The sequence below is a fragment of the Anthonomus grandis genome, chromosome 22, assembly GCF_022605725.1.
Source record: "Anthonomus grandis grandis chromosome 22, icAntGran1.3, whole genome shotgun sequence".
Classification (NCBI taxonomy): domain Eukaryota; kingdom Metazoa; phylum Arthropoda; class Insecta; order Coleoptera; family Curculionidae; genus Anthonomus; species Anthonomus grandis.
Window position 1 is genome coordinate 41,989,150 of NC_065567.1, and position 17,384 is coordinate 42,006,533.

Consider the following 17,384-nt stretch of genomic DNA (forward strand, 5'->3'; position numbering starts at 1 on the left):
CTACTCTATGGTTTAATTTTTAGTGATCTATGTATGGGTTTTGGTTGGGCCCCTAGCGGCTAAACCTATAAAGTAACGAGAGAAGTTCCTCAATTTCCGGTCTTGCGCCCGGACGTCTTTTGGTCTACTACTTAAGCAGTTCCGCGACGCTTCTGGGGGCACCGGTATGAAGGTCGAATGTGGCGGGGCCACGAACTTATAAATATACCTGAACTGCCAATTCAATGAAAAAAAATGGCCACTACTAGGGGGCCGCCACTTTGCGTGATTGTGTCCTTTCGATGTTGGTCACTCTGACAAATTTTAGTTGTGCCAATTGTAGGGAAACAAAACAATTAACGTTTTTGAGAGGTTATGTTTACAAAAATACAAAATAAAGTCCAGTTCAGAGATCTATTAGAATCTTTGTTGTGTCGCAGATGCCGCACTAACTAGTCCGTACGCCAATGTCGTATTTATTGTAGCATGATATACATGTTTAAATGACAACATTTTATACAGTTTAACAATGAAATCATTTTAAATATACGTAAAACCCCATGTTTTACTCAATTTTTTATTTTTCTTTCGAAAATGTCCATTTTTAGAAAGAAAATAATATCACAAGAAAATAATATCAAAAAATTGACCGCGGACTAAAATCCAAGCATCTTACAAAATATTTTAAACACTCCCAGCACTCACAGACTTCTCACCTCTTTTTAGCCAGTTTATTAAACAAAGATAAAACACCTGCGTTGTGGCGATTCTTACTTTGGGTTGTGCAAGTGATTGTGTATCTCTCTCTATCCCACTGATTTTGAGGATTACAGGGCCATACCCAGATACATTTTTGGGCTGTTTTTGTATTACTTTAGTCGTGTTTTTAAAAAGATTTTTAAGGATGGGTACCTTTAATAGTTGGAAGGGAGGCCATGTGAGGTTATTATTTGATGGGTTTTGCTGGTTTGGCTTTTTACATGTAAAAGTGGAGAATTTAGAATTTGGCCTGTGTTCGTCTAAATTTTTTGCAGTTTTTACTATGAGGAAGTGTGTTTTTTTTTATTTGTGTTTGTGGATTTGTTTTGGTATTATACCTAAGACCTTAAAATGTTTTGACCCTGGGAAAATAGGCAGGAAAATGTGGCAAATGAAGAGGAAAGTGCTTGTGCGGGCTTATAGAGACCGTGGGCGCACAAGAAAGATAATAACATTTGTGATGAAAACAATAAGAATAATCTGGACAGTTATTTAGACTTAGATAGCTCTGATAGTTCTTTTTCTAGTGTTGAGAAAGCAAAAAGAAGCAAGGGAAGTAAGACTGCTTGACTTTCTGCTACAGCAGAAAGTCAAGCAGTTTTAAAACGTAATTGTTTAAATACAGATGCCAAACAAATTTATCTAATTGTCTATAACAATCTAAGGAATGATCCTCAGTTCACAAATGATTGTAGTGCTTTGCAAAAAAAAAAAGCGTTTCTAACGGGGGGTTCCTATAGTACAATATGCCTGTAAAAAAAGGGATTAAAGACAGAATAAAAAGGAAGTATGCAGGACAATTTAAATAAAAAAACAATGAGGTTCTGACCATAGAGATGGTTAAGGACACCTTATCGGCAAGGGACAACCATTTCTCAGTCTCAACCTTGCAGAGATACCTGATAAAACTTGGATTTAAGCTTAAGATGGTTAACAAAAGAGCTGCTGTAATGGAATTGTCAGTTGGTGTATAGAATATTTGAAGAAAATTAAAAAATTTTTGGAGAAAGAAAGATCCATATATTATTTAGCCGAAACATGGTATAATCAAAGTTTACAGAATAGAATTCTATTCTGTAAACGTTGGTATAATACATTTATGATTGATGTATGATTTCCATGCTCTGGGAAAAAGACCCTTTTTTGCCATAGTAAGAAAACCATATTTTTATTAATTAAACAAGTTTAAAATTTTATTTTTTACAGCTTACTGCCCCTGTTTGTCCTTCAGTGACACAATAAAGACTACTTCTTTCACCATTCTCTGGGAAAAACCCTTTTTTGCTATGGTAAGAAAACCCTATTTTTATTAATTAAACAACTTTAAAGTTTTGTTTTTTTTTCAGCTTACTGCCCCTGTTTGTCATTCAGTGACACAATAAAGTATAATGTAATGCTTTAGTATTTATATGCTGATGTGCGAGATGAAGTTGGAATCCATAGCGGCAACATATAAAAACTGTTTTCCTCCTTAATGCAAGAAATTGCTAAAGAACAATGGCAAAAAAGCAGAATTTAGAAAATTGTATTAACTCTTTGGGCCAAATTTAAAAGAGTGGTTAAATTTATAAAAGAATTTAGTATCCTCACTGTAGTTTTAGGATCCAGTATACTTGAAATGTAGTTTTTTGTATAAGATTTTTAGTTTTTAGTATAAGCATTTATTTTTGTTAATTTTCATCTAATCTCTCCTAATAGGCATAATAACTAAATATAGGGTCTACCAATAAGAATGATATAAGTTTAAATTGCTAAAAAGTAAAAACGAATTGGTTAATTTCTAAGATTGATGTTTCATGTTGTAGTTTATTATGTAACATTATGTTTTAAACAAAATATCATTAAGATGTCTACCTCGGCTACGGCGGCAGACGTTTAGACGATGAACCCAATTTTCAATCACTTTTTCTAACAAGTTGGGCTGAATTTCGCAAATAACCCTAGTTATGGTAACTTTCAACTCATTGATGGTTTGAGGATTGTTAGAATACACCTTCGACTTCACATATCCCCAAAGAAAAAAGTCCAGGGGAGTAACATCACAGGACCTTGGTGGCCAGTTAATATTGCCATGTCGCGAAATTATTCGATCTTCAAAAAGCTCTCTTAATAAATTAATCGTGGCTCGGGCGGTGTGTGATGTTGCTCCGTCCTGTTGAAACCAATTCTGTTCGAAGTCTCCACCATCAATTGCAGGCCAAAGAAAGTTTGTTATCATGTCGCGGTAGCGCTCTCCGTTGACTGTCTCAGTACGCCCCCCTGCATCCTCAAAAAAGTATGGACCGATAATTCCACCGACATGCAAACCACACCACACAGTCACTTTTAACGGGTGTAATGGCACCTGTACTAATTTCTGGGGATTGTTCTGACACCAGAAGCGGCAATTTTGCGTATTGACAACGCCACTAAGACAAAAATGGGCTTCATCTGAAAAGATGATTTGTTTCCCAAAATCGGCATTTTGTTCCAACTGCAACAGGGCCCAGTCGGTAAACGTTCTTCGCAAACCATGGTCAGCAGGCTTTAATTCTTGAGTTAGAACCATCTTATATGGATATAGGCCTAAGTCTTTCTTCAAAATGCGCCACAGAGACATTGGTGAAATGCCTAATTGCTGAGAACGCCACAAAACAGACACATTGTTATTCGCGTCAACACTTTCTCTTGCAGCGGCGATATTTTCAGCGATCAAACTTATTAATTGTGCGCCTTATTGCAAGCTCAGAAGGCAGTCCACGATGGCCAAAATCTTCTCTAAGAGCACGATAACAGGCTCTAACCCATTGCGCATTTTCGTAATACCTTTTCACGATAGCTATATGTTGCTCTTGACTTAAACGATTCATGATGAAATGTCAAAGTATACTTAACACAACTGACGCTTGATCCGCGTTTTGACACATACCATTTTGCGTACATGGCCCACTAAACTTCTATCACTTCTATTGGTAGACCCATTATGAGGCAAACAAATTAATAAATATTACATTCAGGATGTAAAGTGTGTTTTTTTTAAAGTAAAACTTGTGTGTCTTTTACACGCATAAGATATAGACAGCGAGATAAATATACTTCCACTGTTCTGACTACATAATTACTTTTTATCAAAAAAAGTTGGTAACAAATTTAGAGACGGGGGTTTTCATGAGTATATTATTATAATAATATATCATAATATTAATTAAAAAAACAATAATAAAGAACATTGAATATGGCAGCCAAAATCCCCATCAAGTAAAAATAAATCTCAATACCCAAAAAAAAATCTTGCTATCAACTATCATGTATTTCTAACTTAATAAAACTAAACCCAAAAATCCCGAATAATAAAGTTATAAATACAAATAAATTTTAAGGCCGGACCTGTGCAACTTTTCACGCTTAAGTAGCTGTGATTCAGGTCAGACGTCTAACAAAATAGTACGTGGGCGCATGTAGTCAAATTTTATGAATTAAATGTATAAATTTAAAAAAAAAAGCATAAAACATTTATTTATTTAATGAAATGATTAAATATCGCTTAGAATATTACTCTATGTTTCTTTCCACATAAAATTTAACAATTTGAACATACATGTCATGTGACAATACAAGCAACACCAGCACACGGACTATTCGCGGCACATCAAAGATTCTAATAGATCTCTGAACTGAACTATATTCACACAACTCAGATCGGATAAAATATAAAATACTTAGTTAAACTTAACTCTATACTTGTTTTAATAATACACCTAATAAAATACTTAAAATATTAGTGTTAGAACAATTACTCTACTTAATAGTTAAGATCTATCTAGGAATTCCATCATTTAAAAAAAAAATGTGAAATTACAAAACACAGAAAGGAAGAACAGATCATTATGATCTAGCAGACCATCACAACAAGGAAGCACCAAGATACTCTTCCTGAGAATAATGCTCCAAGCAATAGAAGTTCTTTGACTTTTATTTTAAATTTAGATATGAGCAGTTGTCGAATTATTAGGGTGTTACGGGATTAATTACGCTTTAGACGGGATTTGGAGAATCCTAACTTTTATTCATTTGGTTAAGAAATTTAAAAATGACCTTATTAACAATTTTTCTTTCAAAACTTCATGTGTGCATGGAAAAGATTGCACGGCAATTCAATTGGTCAACGGGCTTACTAAAGCGAACGCCAGTGGCGTTGCGTGTCGAAATATTCCGATTTGTCCCGTATTTGTATTTTCTACTAGGCACTCTATGGTTTGCTTATTAGTGATCTATGTATGGGTTTTGGTATTGGAATATAAACAAAAATCAATTTCCTAATAATCTTTGTACAATACATTACTGTTAAGTCGCCAGATATAATTTTTATTTTCTGATATCGAAAAAGAACCGAAAGTTGTTTTTATAAAAGGAGCTGATTAGGCATCAGCGTTATGAATGATTATTATTCTTTAGTCGTTTATTAAATATAGAGTATAGGTTAAATAGAGTTTTTAGTTGATATATGAGGGCGGGTCAATAAGTCCGTGACTTTTTGAATTTCCCGCCCTTTAATGGAAATGGCAACTCTGCTCCTGTTAACAGAGAACTGTCAGTTGACGCCTGTCAAAATTTGACCAAGCTGCGTCATTTAGTTTGTGTTTGACAGCTGTTGATAGCAGACTACCACTCGTTTTGAGAAGAAAATGGAAAAAAGTGAATTTCGTGTGCTCATTAAGCATTATTTTTTACGGAAAAAACCATCACTCAAACCAAGGCTAAGCTTGATAAATATTATGGGGACTCTGCAACATCCATTTCCATGGTAAAGAAGTGGTTTACTGAATTTCGATGTGGCCGTACAAGCACGGAAGATGCCGAACGTTCTGGACGCCCAGTCGAGGTCTCTACATCCAGAACAATCGAAAAAAATTCACGATATGGTTTTAGCCGATCGGAGATTGAAAGTGAGAGAGATTGTGGAAGCCATAGGCATCTCACATGGTTCAGTAGTTTCAATTTTGAATGATCATTTGGGTATGAGAAAGCTTTCCGCAAGATGGGTGCCGCGTTTGCTCACAATCGACCACAAAAGCAACCGTGTGACAATTTCCCAGGAGTATTTGGCATTATTCAACCGCAATATGGACGAATTTTTGCGTCGTTTCGACACTGTGGACGAAACGTGGATCCACCACAACACGCCGGAGACCAAACAACAGTGGATTTCTCGGGGTGAATCGGCGCCCAAGAAGGCAAAGATGGGTTTGTCAGCCAATAAAGTCATGGCGACCGTTTTTTGGGATGCACGCGGTATAATCCACATTGACTATCTTCAAAAGGGGAAAACAATCAATGGAGAATTTTATACCAACTTATTGGATAGATTCAATGAGGAACTGAAAGAAAAATGACCACGTTTGGCCAAAAAAAAAGTTCTTTTCCACCAAGACAATGCAAGGGTCCACACATGTGCAGTTTCCATGGCAAAAATCCATGAATTAGGTTACGAATTACTTCCTCATCCACCCTATTCTCCAGATTTAGCCCCCAGTGACTATTTCCTATTCCCAAACTTAAAAAAATGGCTCGGCGGCAAGAGATTTGACTCCAACGACGAAATCATCTCTCAAACAAATGCCTATTTTGATGACCTCGACAAATCATATTTTTTCGAAGGGATAAATAAATTGGAGAAACGTTGGACTAAGTGTATAGAACTCAAAGGAGACTATGTTGAAAAATAAAATAACTTTTTATATAAAAACCTGTCTTTTATCCAAAAAGTCACGGACTTATTGACCCGCCCTCGTAGAAATGTCACGCGGGTACCTTCTTAGTATTTCTCACAGTAATCAGTTAAAAACATTTTTATTTTCTTTTTATTTTGACTGTTACGGCTTTTACTTTCCTTCTATGTACAGTGTTTCCACATTAATAGGTACAACCACCTATAAAAATCAAAATATAGATGATTTTATGACGGCTTGTAATTAGCAAGGGTTTATATAGTAAAAATAAGCAACTCTATATTATTTTATTCTATGATAATCACAGACAGACGATTCACAATAATTCGGTTTTGAGAAACAGTGAATCAAAAACGTTTAAATAAGGATGGTGATACATTATCCACCAATTAAATAAAAAAGAAACTATATCGCCTGTTGCAGACGATATACTAAACGTGCCGTTTACAAAGCGCTAAAAACTAGGCAATCCGCTATACTCACAATTGAGAATGTTATTTAGAATCAGTCATATCTAGTGATCGTTGTCGAGTCGTGATTTTAGAATCCCAATGATGGTTTAAAAACAGTGTCAATGAGAACAATTAATTTAGTTCGTGATAGGTCACACATCAAAGTCAGCGTCGTCAACTTCATTACCGTTATTTAAAATATTTCTTATTGGCAACACTGAAAATGTTCAGAGTGACCAACATCAAAAGAACACAACCACTATAAACATGGCGGCCACCAGGCAGTGGTTATTAGCAGTCCAGAGATATTTATTAAGTTCGTGTGTATAACCTACAAATAGATAATGTTGCCATTTGCCAGGTGTGCCAACTTTAAAAACTAAATTTTCCCAAAACTAAAAAAATATAAAGTATATGAATAGACATGTAACTTTATTTCCAAAACAAGAGCTAATTGATCTTTTTTATGGTTATTTTTGAATTTAGCAGGTAGTAATGCATTAGAAGCTATTTTTGAACCCGAAACATTTTCTTTGTTCTACAGTGATTATTAACCTTGCACTTTTTATTTTCAGCTTCGTTTGCTTTATTCTATTCATTGTGGCTTTTGTAGTAAGTCAGAGTAAAGTCATAACTTTAGGAATCAAAAAGGAAACTATATTTTTAGGTATTTAATACGTTTAATAAAAATTGTATTTTTTAAAAAGGGATTTTAGTGCAATCGATTTTTAATTCATCAAATTTAACCCTATTTTCATTTAAGGGATGAAGTTCGCCTCTGCGTGAGGTTAGTGACCAAGTTGAAAATAAAGCAAAGACTGCTCCGATAAAAAATTAACGGGTTTTAATTTTTTTTCAGGAAGCAATAAAGAGAAATCGATTTTTTAATTATTCTTTTGTTTTCTATTCTCTCAAGTTGAAATTGCAAAGCTAATTATATACTTAAAAACTTTACCTCTCAAAATAAAAATCGACGGTTCTAAGGGATTTTTTTTAACCAGTGGTATATAAAAGACTTGTTTCGTTTTGATTGGCCCACCCTGTATACAGGGGGTAATATTGGGGTAATATTTTCATTAAATGTATACTTCAATTAAATCAGATAATTTGAAGCCCTCAAAACCCTTGACTGAAGATTATTATTTAATATAAAAGCGAGTATACTAACCTATTATTTTATCAGTTTCCTTTACTTCTTCAACTGCTTTCGTTGCGGCGAGTTTGGTCTCCCATAAAGCTTTAAGTTCCTGGAGTACTGCCTCATCGATACCATCTTCGAGAAAATGTTCTCGGACGTTTTCAATAGCATCATTTATAACTTCTTGATAAGTTTTAAACTAAAAATAAACTGAAATTAACGTTAGGAAGGAAGTATATCATACTTGTTAAGCAGACAAAAAATAAATAAATATCAAAATTTTTCATAATATTTTAAACATCCTATATTTTTATTATACAGGGTGTTTCAGGAGGAAAGGGAAATATTTGTTCAGAAGGTCAAAATAAGCTAAATTAACCCATATGTTTTAATCCGATTCTCAACCGTTTCTGAAATAATTGGTTCTGAAGTTTTTTTGTAGGATTTTTTATTTTAAAAGCAACACAAACAAATTCTAGTAAAAAAACAAAATTCCACTAATTTAAAATGTTTTATGAAAAATAATGATGTTTGATAATGATGAATGATGAATAATGATGATTGAAAATACCCCACCAACTTCAAGGTAAGCTGTAGCACGTTTGTTAAGCGCTCGTGTCGCACGTTTAATTGCTTGGGGATTGTTTTTAATAATATTTGAAGCATTTAAAATTTGCTTGTGAAGTCCTTCTATGGTTTCTACTGGTGTTTCGTACACTAGAGCTTTCATCCACTCCAGAGGCAATAATCCAGTGGATTTAAGTCTGGTTATCTCGGTGGTCAAACTTGAGGGCCTCCTCTGCCAATCCGACGATCAGGAAAACGATTTTCTAAGAAATTACGCACTCGGCGACTAAAATGAGGCGGGGCTCGATCGTGTTGAAAATACATTCGGTGTTGAACAATAATTAGCGGAACATAATTGTGTATTAAATGGTCTTCCAAAAAGCGTAAATATTCTTCTCCAGCAAGACGCTCATCTAATACAAAAGGACCAAACAACTCGATGGTGTGTTTCCATATGTAGCTATCTACAAAATGCTTTATATTTAGGAAACACAAAATAAAGTTTAATAAACTCCTGGACAAAATTATCGCACCACTTGATTTTTAGAGATTTTTTTTTTAATAAAGATAAAAAAATAAGCAAACTTATAAGCATTGTTAACTATGCATTATTAATTAACAAAAACAATTATATTCTATTTAACAAAACGAGATTTAAGTAACTAAATTCAATACAAGGAAAAGCATCGATTTTCACTTCAATTTTGATACAAAAATAAAACAATAGACCCATAATGAATTCTTAATAACGTGTATTGCCACCTCTAGCTGCAATGACCGGTTGAAGTCTTCGCAGCATTTCTCGTATCAAATTATGAAAACTTTCCTGCGGATGTATTCTCACTCCTCACGAGCAGCATGTTCCATGATAAAGCATAAACATAGTTTTTGTCCAGTTCTGCTTTTTATGCGAGAAAAGATATTATAACTGTTTTAACTGATATTTATTTTTATTTAAATTTTCTTGACAAAATAATTAGTGGTGCGATCATTTTGTCCAGGAGTTTAGGCTGTATCAAATCAAATCTATAAAAAAACACATTTAATAAAACTCATCTTTTTATTTATATATTTTTTTATATATTAATTTGAATAAAATAAAAAAAATTCTTATAATGACCCAGATTTTCGAAAAACATAAATAATAACTAATTTAAACAGGAAAAATGCAGATAGCCATATTTGGCACATAATACTTTCTCAAAGTTGTAGTGATGCGAAAAGCTATAAACTTAAAGAACTAATTCTAAACATAATAATAAAAGATAAAAATAATTATTAATAATATTATTGTAAGAAAAAGTCTTCGCCCTCAGGGTCATTTACATCTGGAACCACCGTTTCATCCTCATCAATGGTTTCGTCACTACTTAGCAAACTTGTAAAAAAGAGCCGGCAGTCATCTGGGACACTTCCAGAATTGAAAATTTCTTTTAAATGTTTCAGCTTTAATGCTGAAATTTTCCTCTTTTCCTCGTGTAAGGGTTTGAGACATTTTTCCATGGAAGTAACTGTCACTCGTCTTCTTCAGTGTGGAAGAATCATTATACTGCGAAAATCTTCATCAAAATCTGTTTTAATTTTCATTGTAAATGCATGCCTTTTCATACATAATCCACTCAATAGGATGCCAATTAACCACATTCCCATCTTGATCCTTGTTTCGGTTGATCATAATTAGCTTTGCCAGGGTTTTCCAGCCAAAAAAAGCTATGCCTTTTTTTTGGAAAAACTTCGTAGTTAGGGTCATTTTTTTTTTGCATTCCGAGCAATGGTTACACATTCGTGCGACAAATAAACTGGAACATTTTTGGATGCAATTTCAATTCTTGCGTGCATTGAATCGCATTCCATTTGGCTGTGTCCTGAAACCATGAATTTTTGGTCAATGACCTCTATCGGTAAAACTTGTACGGCATAAATAAACATAGCGGCAACAAATTGATTTTTATTTTGGCCTCCACATGTGTCACTAAAGAGCCTTAGATTTTGAATGGATGTAGAAAGACTTTTGAGGTGGTGGAATAAACAAGATGCTATTTCGCATGGGCCACGTGAACCTTCTACTTCAGACCACATGTAGCATTTTCCAGAATTATTTCCACAGTTAAAAATAGTGAAATTGTTATTAGCTAACTTCGTCTTGTAAAAAGGAATGGGGTTAGTGGGATCTGTTGGCACATACAATACTTGTTGCAAATCAAAGTTGGCGGAATGTATTTCTTTAGGATTTTCCTTTGCTGCATCCTTATCCAAATTTTTTTCCTGTCTGGCTCTTTCTTTATTTTTAATGTGATCTTCATAGTTTTGCAGCAAATTTACTTTGTTTTCTGTGTTAGCAGATTCATACGCTGTATATGTTGGACATTGATCCTTTCGAGGCTTATGGAATGATAGTTTAAAATGAGAATTAAAAATATGGCGATAAAATGACTCCTTTAAATATATTTTCACAGTTCCAAAAGTAGCTATGTGATTTTAAACATATTTGGACCTCATAAAATAATTTGAAGAGTAGATAGACACTTTTCAAATTGCCAATTTTGGCGCCAAATTTAAATTTATCGATATACCCCCTTTTGGAACTATTAGAAATCCTTACTTTTAACAAGGCTATGTAAATTTTGAAGATAGCCACATTTGGAACCAAACCATCGAACTGATCGATCAGCGTTCCACACCACACGTTAACCATGTTGAAAGTTTCGTTCAAACGTGGCATGAGGATTTTCATCTGACCACCGATGTTCATTGTGTCGGTGATTAATTCCATTGCGGGTAAAATGAGCTTCATCGCTAAATAAAATGTATTTATGTAGGCTTCGATTTTGTTGGATACATTCCAACCCTCTTAAAGATGTTGAACCGGTTGAATATGGAAAGGCTTAAAACCGTTTTTCCTGTGTGTCTTCCAAACGTTTACATGTGATGCTAATCGAAGTTCTTTTGTAATCCGCCTCGTACTAACACCCGGGTTCTCTTCGTCCATATCCAGAGCATTGTTTCATTTTCCACATTTAGTCCCGCCTCTCGTCCAGAATTAATTCTTACGCTTGGAAACATTCCTGTTTCCTGAGCATTTGCAAAAACTGTCTGATTAGGAACTTTTCGATTAGGAATTCTTCGATTTGGAAAACGACGTCGGTATTCATCAACAGTACGTAATGCGTTACCATTACAGAAACCATACACGAATATCATGTCAGTATACTCCCTATGGGTGAATGTGTGAGGCATTACGTAATGGAAACTTTGCTCTTTTCAAATTGAAACGGTCAGAATCAAACTGACAACCATGTTTGTGAAAATTATCAGTCAATTAAAATAGGTATTAACAAACAATGATGAAATACCTGAAACGTGATTTCGAACTACAGAAGACGTAATTATTCCAAAAATGTACAAAAAAAACTTTAAAGCCGATTATTTCAGAAACGGTTAAGAATCGGATTAAAACATATAGGTTAATTTATCTTATTTTGACCTTCTGAATATGTTCCCAAAATATTTCTCTTTCCTTCCGAAACACCCCGTATAGAAAGAATTCTTTTTGTAGGTTATTGATATACACGTCTGGCCAAATTTAGTCTTGGGAGCGAAAATTAAATTGAACGTATCGATATTAAGTTGTGTCGGGTGCGGCGTTCACTACGCAAAAATACAATTCCTCTCTCATAGGCTAGTGCAAATGGGGAATTAAATACCAACTTATTAAAAACATAGTAATAACAATTATTTAGTACATAGCCAATAAAACCTTAACTTATTAATGTTAGAGATAATAAGTTTAAGGTTGATTTGTTTTTAAGTTCTACGTAATCTTGGCAACGTTGGATTTTAGTTTTTCTAGAATAAAAACTTTTTGTTTTTACACAAAACGTGTGTTTTATTTTATTAATAAAAACCTAAAAGTAATGATTAACACAATAAAAAAATACAGTAAAAAAAATCCGTAAAACACGTGTTGCTCCTTGTGTTGTGTTTAATCAGAGTTCCAGAAAATAAGAAGTAAAAGCAGTAACAGAAAACCAGGTTAGTGTTAGCTTAGTCAACAAAGCTGTAAAAATGGCTCAATCATTTCCAACAGACGAAAATCATATTGAGATATTAAGCGATGAAACATCCTACCAAATTTGGAAGTTTCATATTGTGGTAAAATTTAAAGCATATGATCTCTATGAAATTATTACAGGGGACTTAAAATATGAAAGTATAACTCAAGAGGATAAGTGGGAATGAGAGGATGAGTGGAATAAAAAGGATGCTGAATGAATAATTTCAACAATAAACAAAAAGTACATTATACATATTATGGACTGTGAAAAGTCCAAGGATATGTTTGACAAAATCAGTCATTTCAAAGATCAATTTCAAGATCAGTCATCAAAGATGGCGTCAAGTGGACGGTTGCATTCGAGCTCCGATCTTGAAATAAATGGAAAAGTTAATAAACATGTGTGTTTTTACTGCAAAAAATCAGTAGAAGTGGCAAATAAGTGTTTAAAGTGTAATGAGTTATTTCACCGCTCATGCTTGAAGCAGACAGCTACAATTATTTGATTTCTTTGTTCAAACTTTGAATATCGCAATTTTAGTTTTACTGTTAGGAAGTCCGAAGTGAATGATATTTGAATGTGATGTTGTTATAGGTATCTTGATCTTTATTTTCTGTATTTTCGCCCTATACTTCGTCTACTATTAGAGTAATTTTGTATATCCATTTTTGAGGAAAAACACGCGAAAAAAGAAAAAAAGGTCGGGAAAGTAGCAGTGGAAGCGGAAGTGATGAAAATGACAACCATGATAAATGTAATGCCAAGTTCATTCCATGGTAACATTGGACAAGCGTCACATTCTCCAGCAGAATCTGTAAATACATCTGTTGCCGACTATTCTTCACCATCGACATCCCAACAAACTTACGACATCAACGCCGATCCTGAAATTATAGTGGGCAATGGCTATCATGAAAATGATCTGGGTCATTATGTTGGGTTGGCTACCCGGCTATCGATGGAAAAGAAGAGGGAGTTGTTACAAAATCCTTGGATCCCGCCCAAAAATTACGATTTTGAAAGTGATGCAAGCTATTTGAAAAGAAAATTTAATCATTCTTGGTTGGATCAATATGCACCATGACTAGTATATTCCAAGCGACTAAAAGATGCTCTTTGTAAACATTGTGTTTTGTTACCTCCACCCATCAGCACTGTGAGAGGAATTTTGGGATCATTTATGGTCAGGCCATATATAAAGTTCAAAAATATGTATAAAGACTGCCGAATGCAACGACCAACCTTCACCTAACAGCGACAATGACAACAAACAGCAGACGTAGCTGGGAAAGAACAGCTGTCAGCGATTCTACGACGAAAGTAAAAGAAAAATCAGAGAAGAATTTGTAGGGTTCGTTGAACTAAAAACACAAAATACTTCAGCAATTGCCAAACCAATTGACAATTTCTTGATTAGTTCTAACCTCTCAACCAAAAATTGCGTAGGGTTTCTATTTGATGGCTGTTCTACAATGGCAGGGAAAGGCGGTGGCGTACAAGCCATTTTAAGAAAAAAAATATCCTCGTGCTTTATATTTTCATTGTTCACGTCACAAACTCGACCTTGTTGTGAATGATGCAAACGCAGTGCCAAAAATTACAAATACTGTCGCCACTGTAAAGGATGATATAAAGTTTTTCAGAGAATCGACTGCACGTTGAAACTACGCTCCAAACCAATCACGATTGTGTGAGACGAGATGGTCCGAAAAATATAAATCAATCTCATAGAGGGAAATTATGCCACCAGAAAATCTGCATCAGTTGCATTCAGCCGTTACAAAACCAGTGTTTATTATTGCTCTACAAACAATAGCCAAATATTCGGCAGTTTCAGAACCAGTAGTTAGCGCACTGCAAGCTAAATCGATCGATATGATCTCGGTGGGGGAACACATCAAAAATATCAAAGATATTCTCAGAAATAACCGTTTCCTGATAGAAGATTCCTGAAGTAATGAAATGCTGCAAAAAGCGCGAGCAATGGATTTGAACATAGAAATTTCAGTTTCACACATAGAAGTAATCCACCATCAAACAATGATAACGAATATTGGCGGCGTTCCCTGATAATACCATAAATTGATTCAGTCATATCATCATTGAATATTCGATTCTCCCAAGAAAATACTTCGGCGTTTGCTTTAAGTAAGCTACATCTCTTATATATGACCAAGACCAAAACCAGCATTACAGACTTACACAAGAACGCAGAATCATTTCAAGAATATTATAATCTGGATATCACCGGAGAACTGAACCTTTGGCATAATCTATGGGTGACGAAGGCTTTATCAGATGATCAATTAAGGGACATAGAAGTAGTTAATCTGTTCAACGAAGCCAACATTTTTTACCCTGCTGTCAGAAAGGCATTGATTTTTTTAAGCACTATCCCATGCAACAGGGTGACCGTAGAACAGTCTTTCAGTACGCTGTGAAGAGTTAAAACGTGGCTTAGAAGTACTATGGGTAAAGAAAGGCTTACAGATTTATGTCTGTTGAGCATAATCAAAAAATGAATACTGATCTTAACAACTTACTGGAGAAAATTCAAAAGCAACATTTAAAAATTAACTCTGCTAAATCAACAGCTATTCTATTCTGTAGCCATAGCCACAGAGCTGCCCTTTTGAGTAATTTAAAACATTAAAAAAATGCTTTGCGATTCCCTTGTATTATCACCAACAAACTTCAGCGATACCATCTATGGGCCCTGTCTTGGGGCCCTGTGGCCCTGTTATGGGCCCTATCACTCATATAGAATATAGAAACTTCAAAACTCTTGCCTTAAGCTTATATTTAACAAGAAAAGAGCATATATCTCATAAGCTGAAGGACGCAGCATGGCTAAATATGGAAAATCGACGATTGCTGCATTCTGTTTGTTTTTTTTATAAGTTGCTTAAATGGTAAACTCCACTATATCTAGTTAAAAAGGTGACCTATCGAACAGATGTACATAATTTAAATATAAGAAGAAAAAATTTATTAACTGTTCCCTCTCACAACAAAGAAATTTTTAAAAAGTAATTTTCATATGTTATAGTGCACCTTGTAAATAAATTTAAAATATTAAAGACTTTTCGATGTTCGAGAACGCATTTAAAGCAAAATTTAAGCAGCATTTGTTCAACACATAAATTTTCTTTTTCTAAACAAATAAAAAATAACTATGAATATTAATGTGCAAATTAATATTTTATGATAAAATAAAAAAAACGTTTTTTTTTTTATATTATATACAAAGATGGAATTTAAAATTGATATTATAGTTTAACCTTCCCCTCTCCTCTTTCTATCCGATTCCTTTTTTAGGTATATGTTCCCGTTTATTTTTTTTGCATACGATTTTTAAATTCTAGGGCCTCAACAGAATTTGGGGGAACGTCTTAAAAGTCATCCCTGAAAGTCTAAATATAATGACCTATTTGGTCACTCATTTCCATTATTACTATGTGTGTACAAAATTATATTGTTAACCCAAATATTACTAACGTCCATTTAAAAGTACGCTATACAGAATGCTGTATTTCATGTTACAGCTACCGCCCGAAAGATGGAGTGACTGATATACCTGTTGAATTGTATTTCCGAAACTTGTAGGAATATTCTAGAAACAGGTGGCCGTCAGTTTGCGAATTTGTATACAAACTAAGTAGTTTTTTGTGACGTGTATATTTTGTTATAAAACCATGTGTAATTGAAGGTAAGTAAATGAAACAAATTAAAAGTAATTGGATGAAAATTATGTTAATTATAATTAAAAATACTTACTTTGGCGATATGCAATAATAAAAAAGAGATGCATAAGTTTACGTTTTGCCGGTAAGGATAGCTTTAGTGACCTTTTTAAAGGACGCTAGTAATTTGAGCATCTAATAGGTATACAGTATATATAATAAAAGAATGATAATTATTTGTTTTTTTGGAGGGTAATACTTTGCGTCTTTGTGAAATTATAGATATTTTTTATAAATTTTACGCATTTTTTTATATTAAAAAATGATATTGTTAACCAAACATTGTATAATATGTGTGTATATTTACTTATGTTTATATTTTAATTTCAGCTATAAAAAACCACTCACTTAACATGAGCTTCTAATCGAGGCTGAGAATGCCTATATTGACGAAGATGATACGCCTGTAGAATTAGTGATTTTTCCACCCGGAACTCCAAACGAGTGCCATACCAATGAAGATTCAGGTGAAGAGGACTTGGTAGATATAAATAATTTACCCGGAAGTCAACTTCGAGCACCTGTGAAAACTCCGATTCAGAGGCGGATTCTGACGAGGATGTTCCTCTCTCAGTACTTTGTGGCAAAACCAAATTTGTTTCAAATATTACGTATCAAAACGATTTATGTATTGGGAGACTGCTAATGACTCTCATGAAGAATTAATTGCTTCCGCAATGTCTCGTGATAGATTTACATATATAATAAAATACATTCATTGCTGCGATAATAATAATCTCAATAAAAATGATAAATTTTCTAAAATGAAGCCTCTCTTCAATGCTTTAAATCAGCGTTTTATGTTATTTTCTCCGAATAAGGAAAATTACGGTATTAATGAGGCTATGGTTATGGGCGTCATCCAACCAAGCAGTTTATACGCGGAAAACGTATTCGCTGGGGCTACAAATTTTGGGTGGGATCAACCAGACTAGGTTATGTAGCATGGTTTGAACCATATCAGGGTTCATTTATTCAGCAGC

General features: G+C 34.1%; 1 protein-coding gene across 1 annotated transcript in view; it reads right to left on the reverse strand.

The window, feature by feature from the left end:
* The window catches only part of LOC126748532 (transcription initiation factor IIA subunit 1-like), a 35,499-nt gene that overhangs the window by 5,670 nt on the left and 12,445 nt on the right, over positions 1 to 17,384 (reverse strand). Inside the window, exon 2 of the mRNA XM_050457838.1 lies at positions 8,067 to 8,235. Coding sequence (XP_050313795.1) covers positions 8,067 to 8,235 — 169 coding nt within the window. The remainder of the gene's footprint in view (positions 1 to 8,066; positions 8,236 to 17,384) is intronic.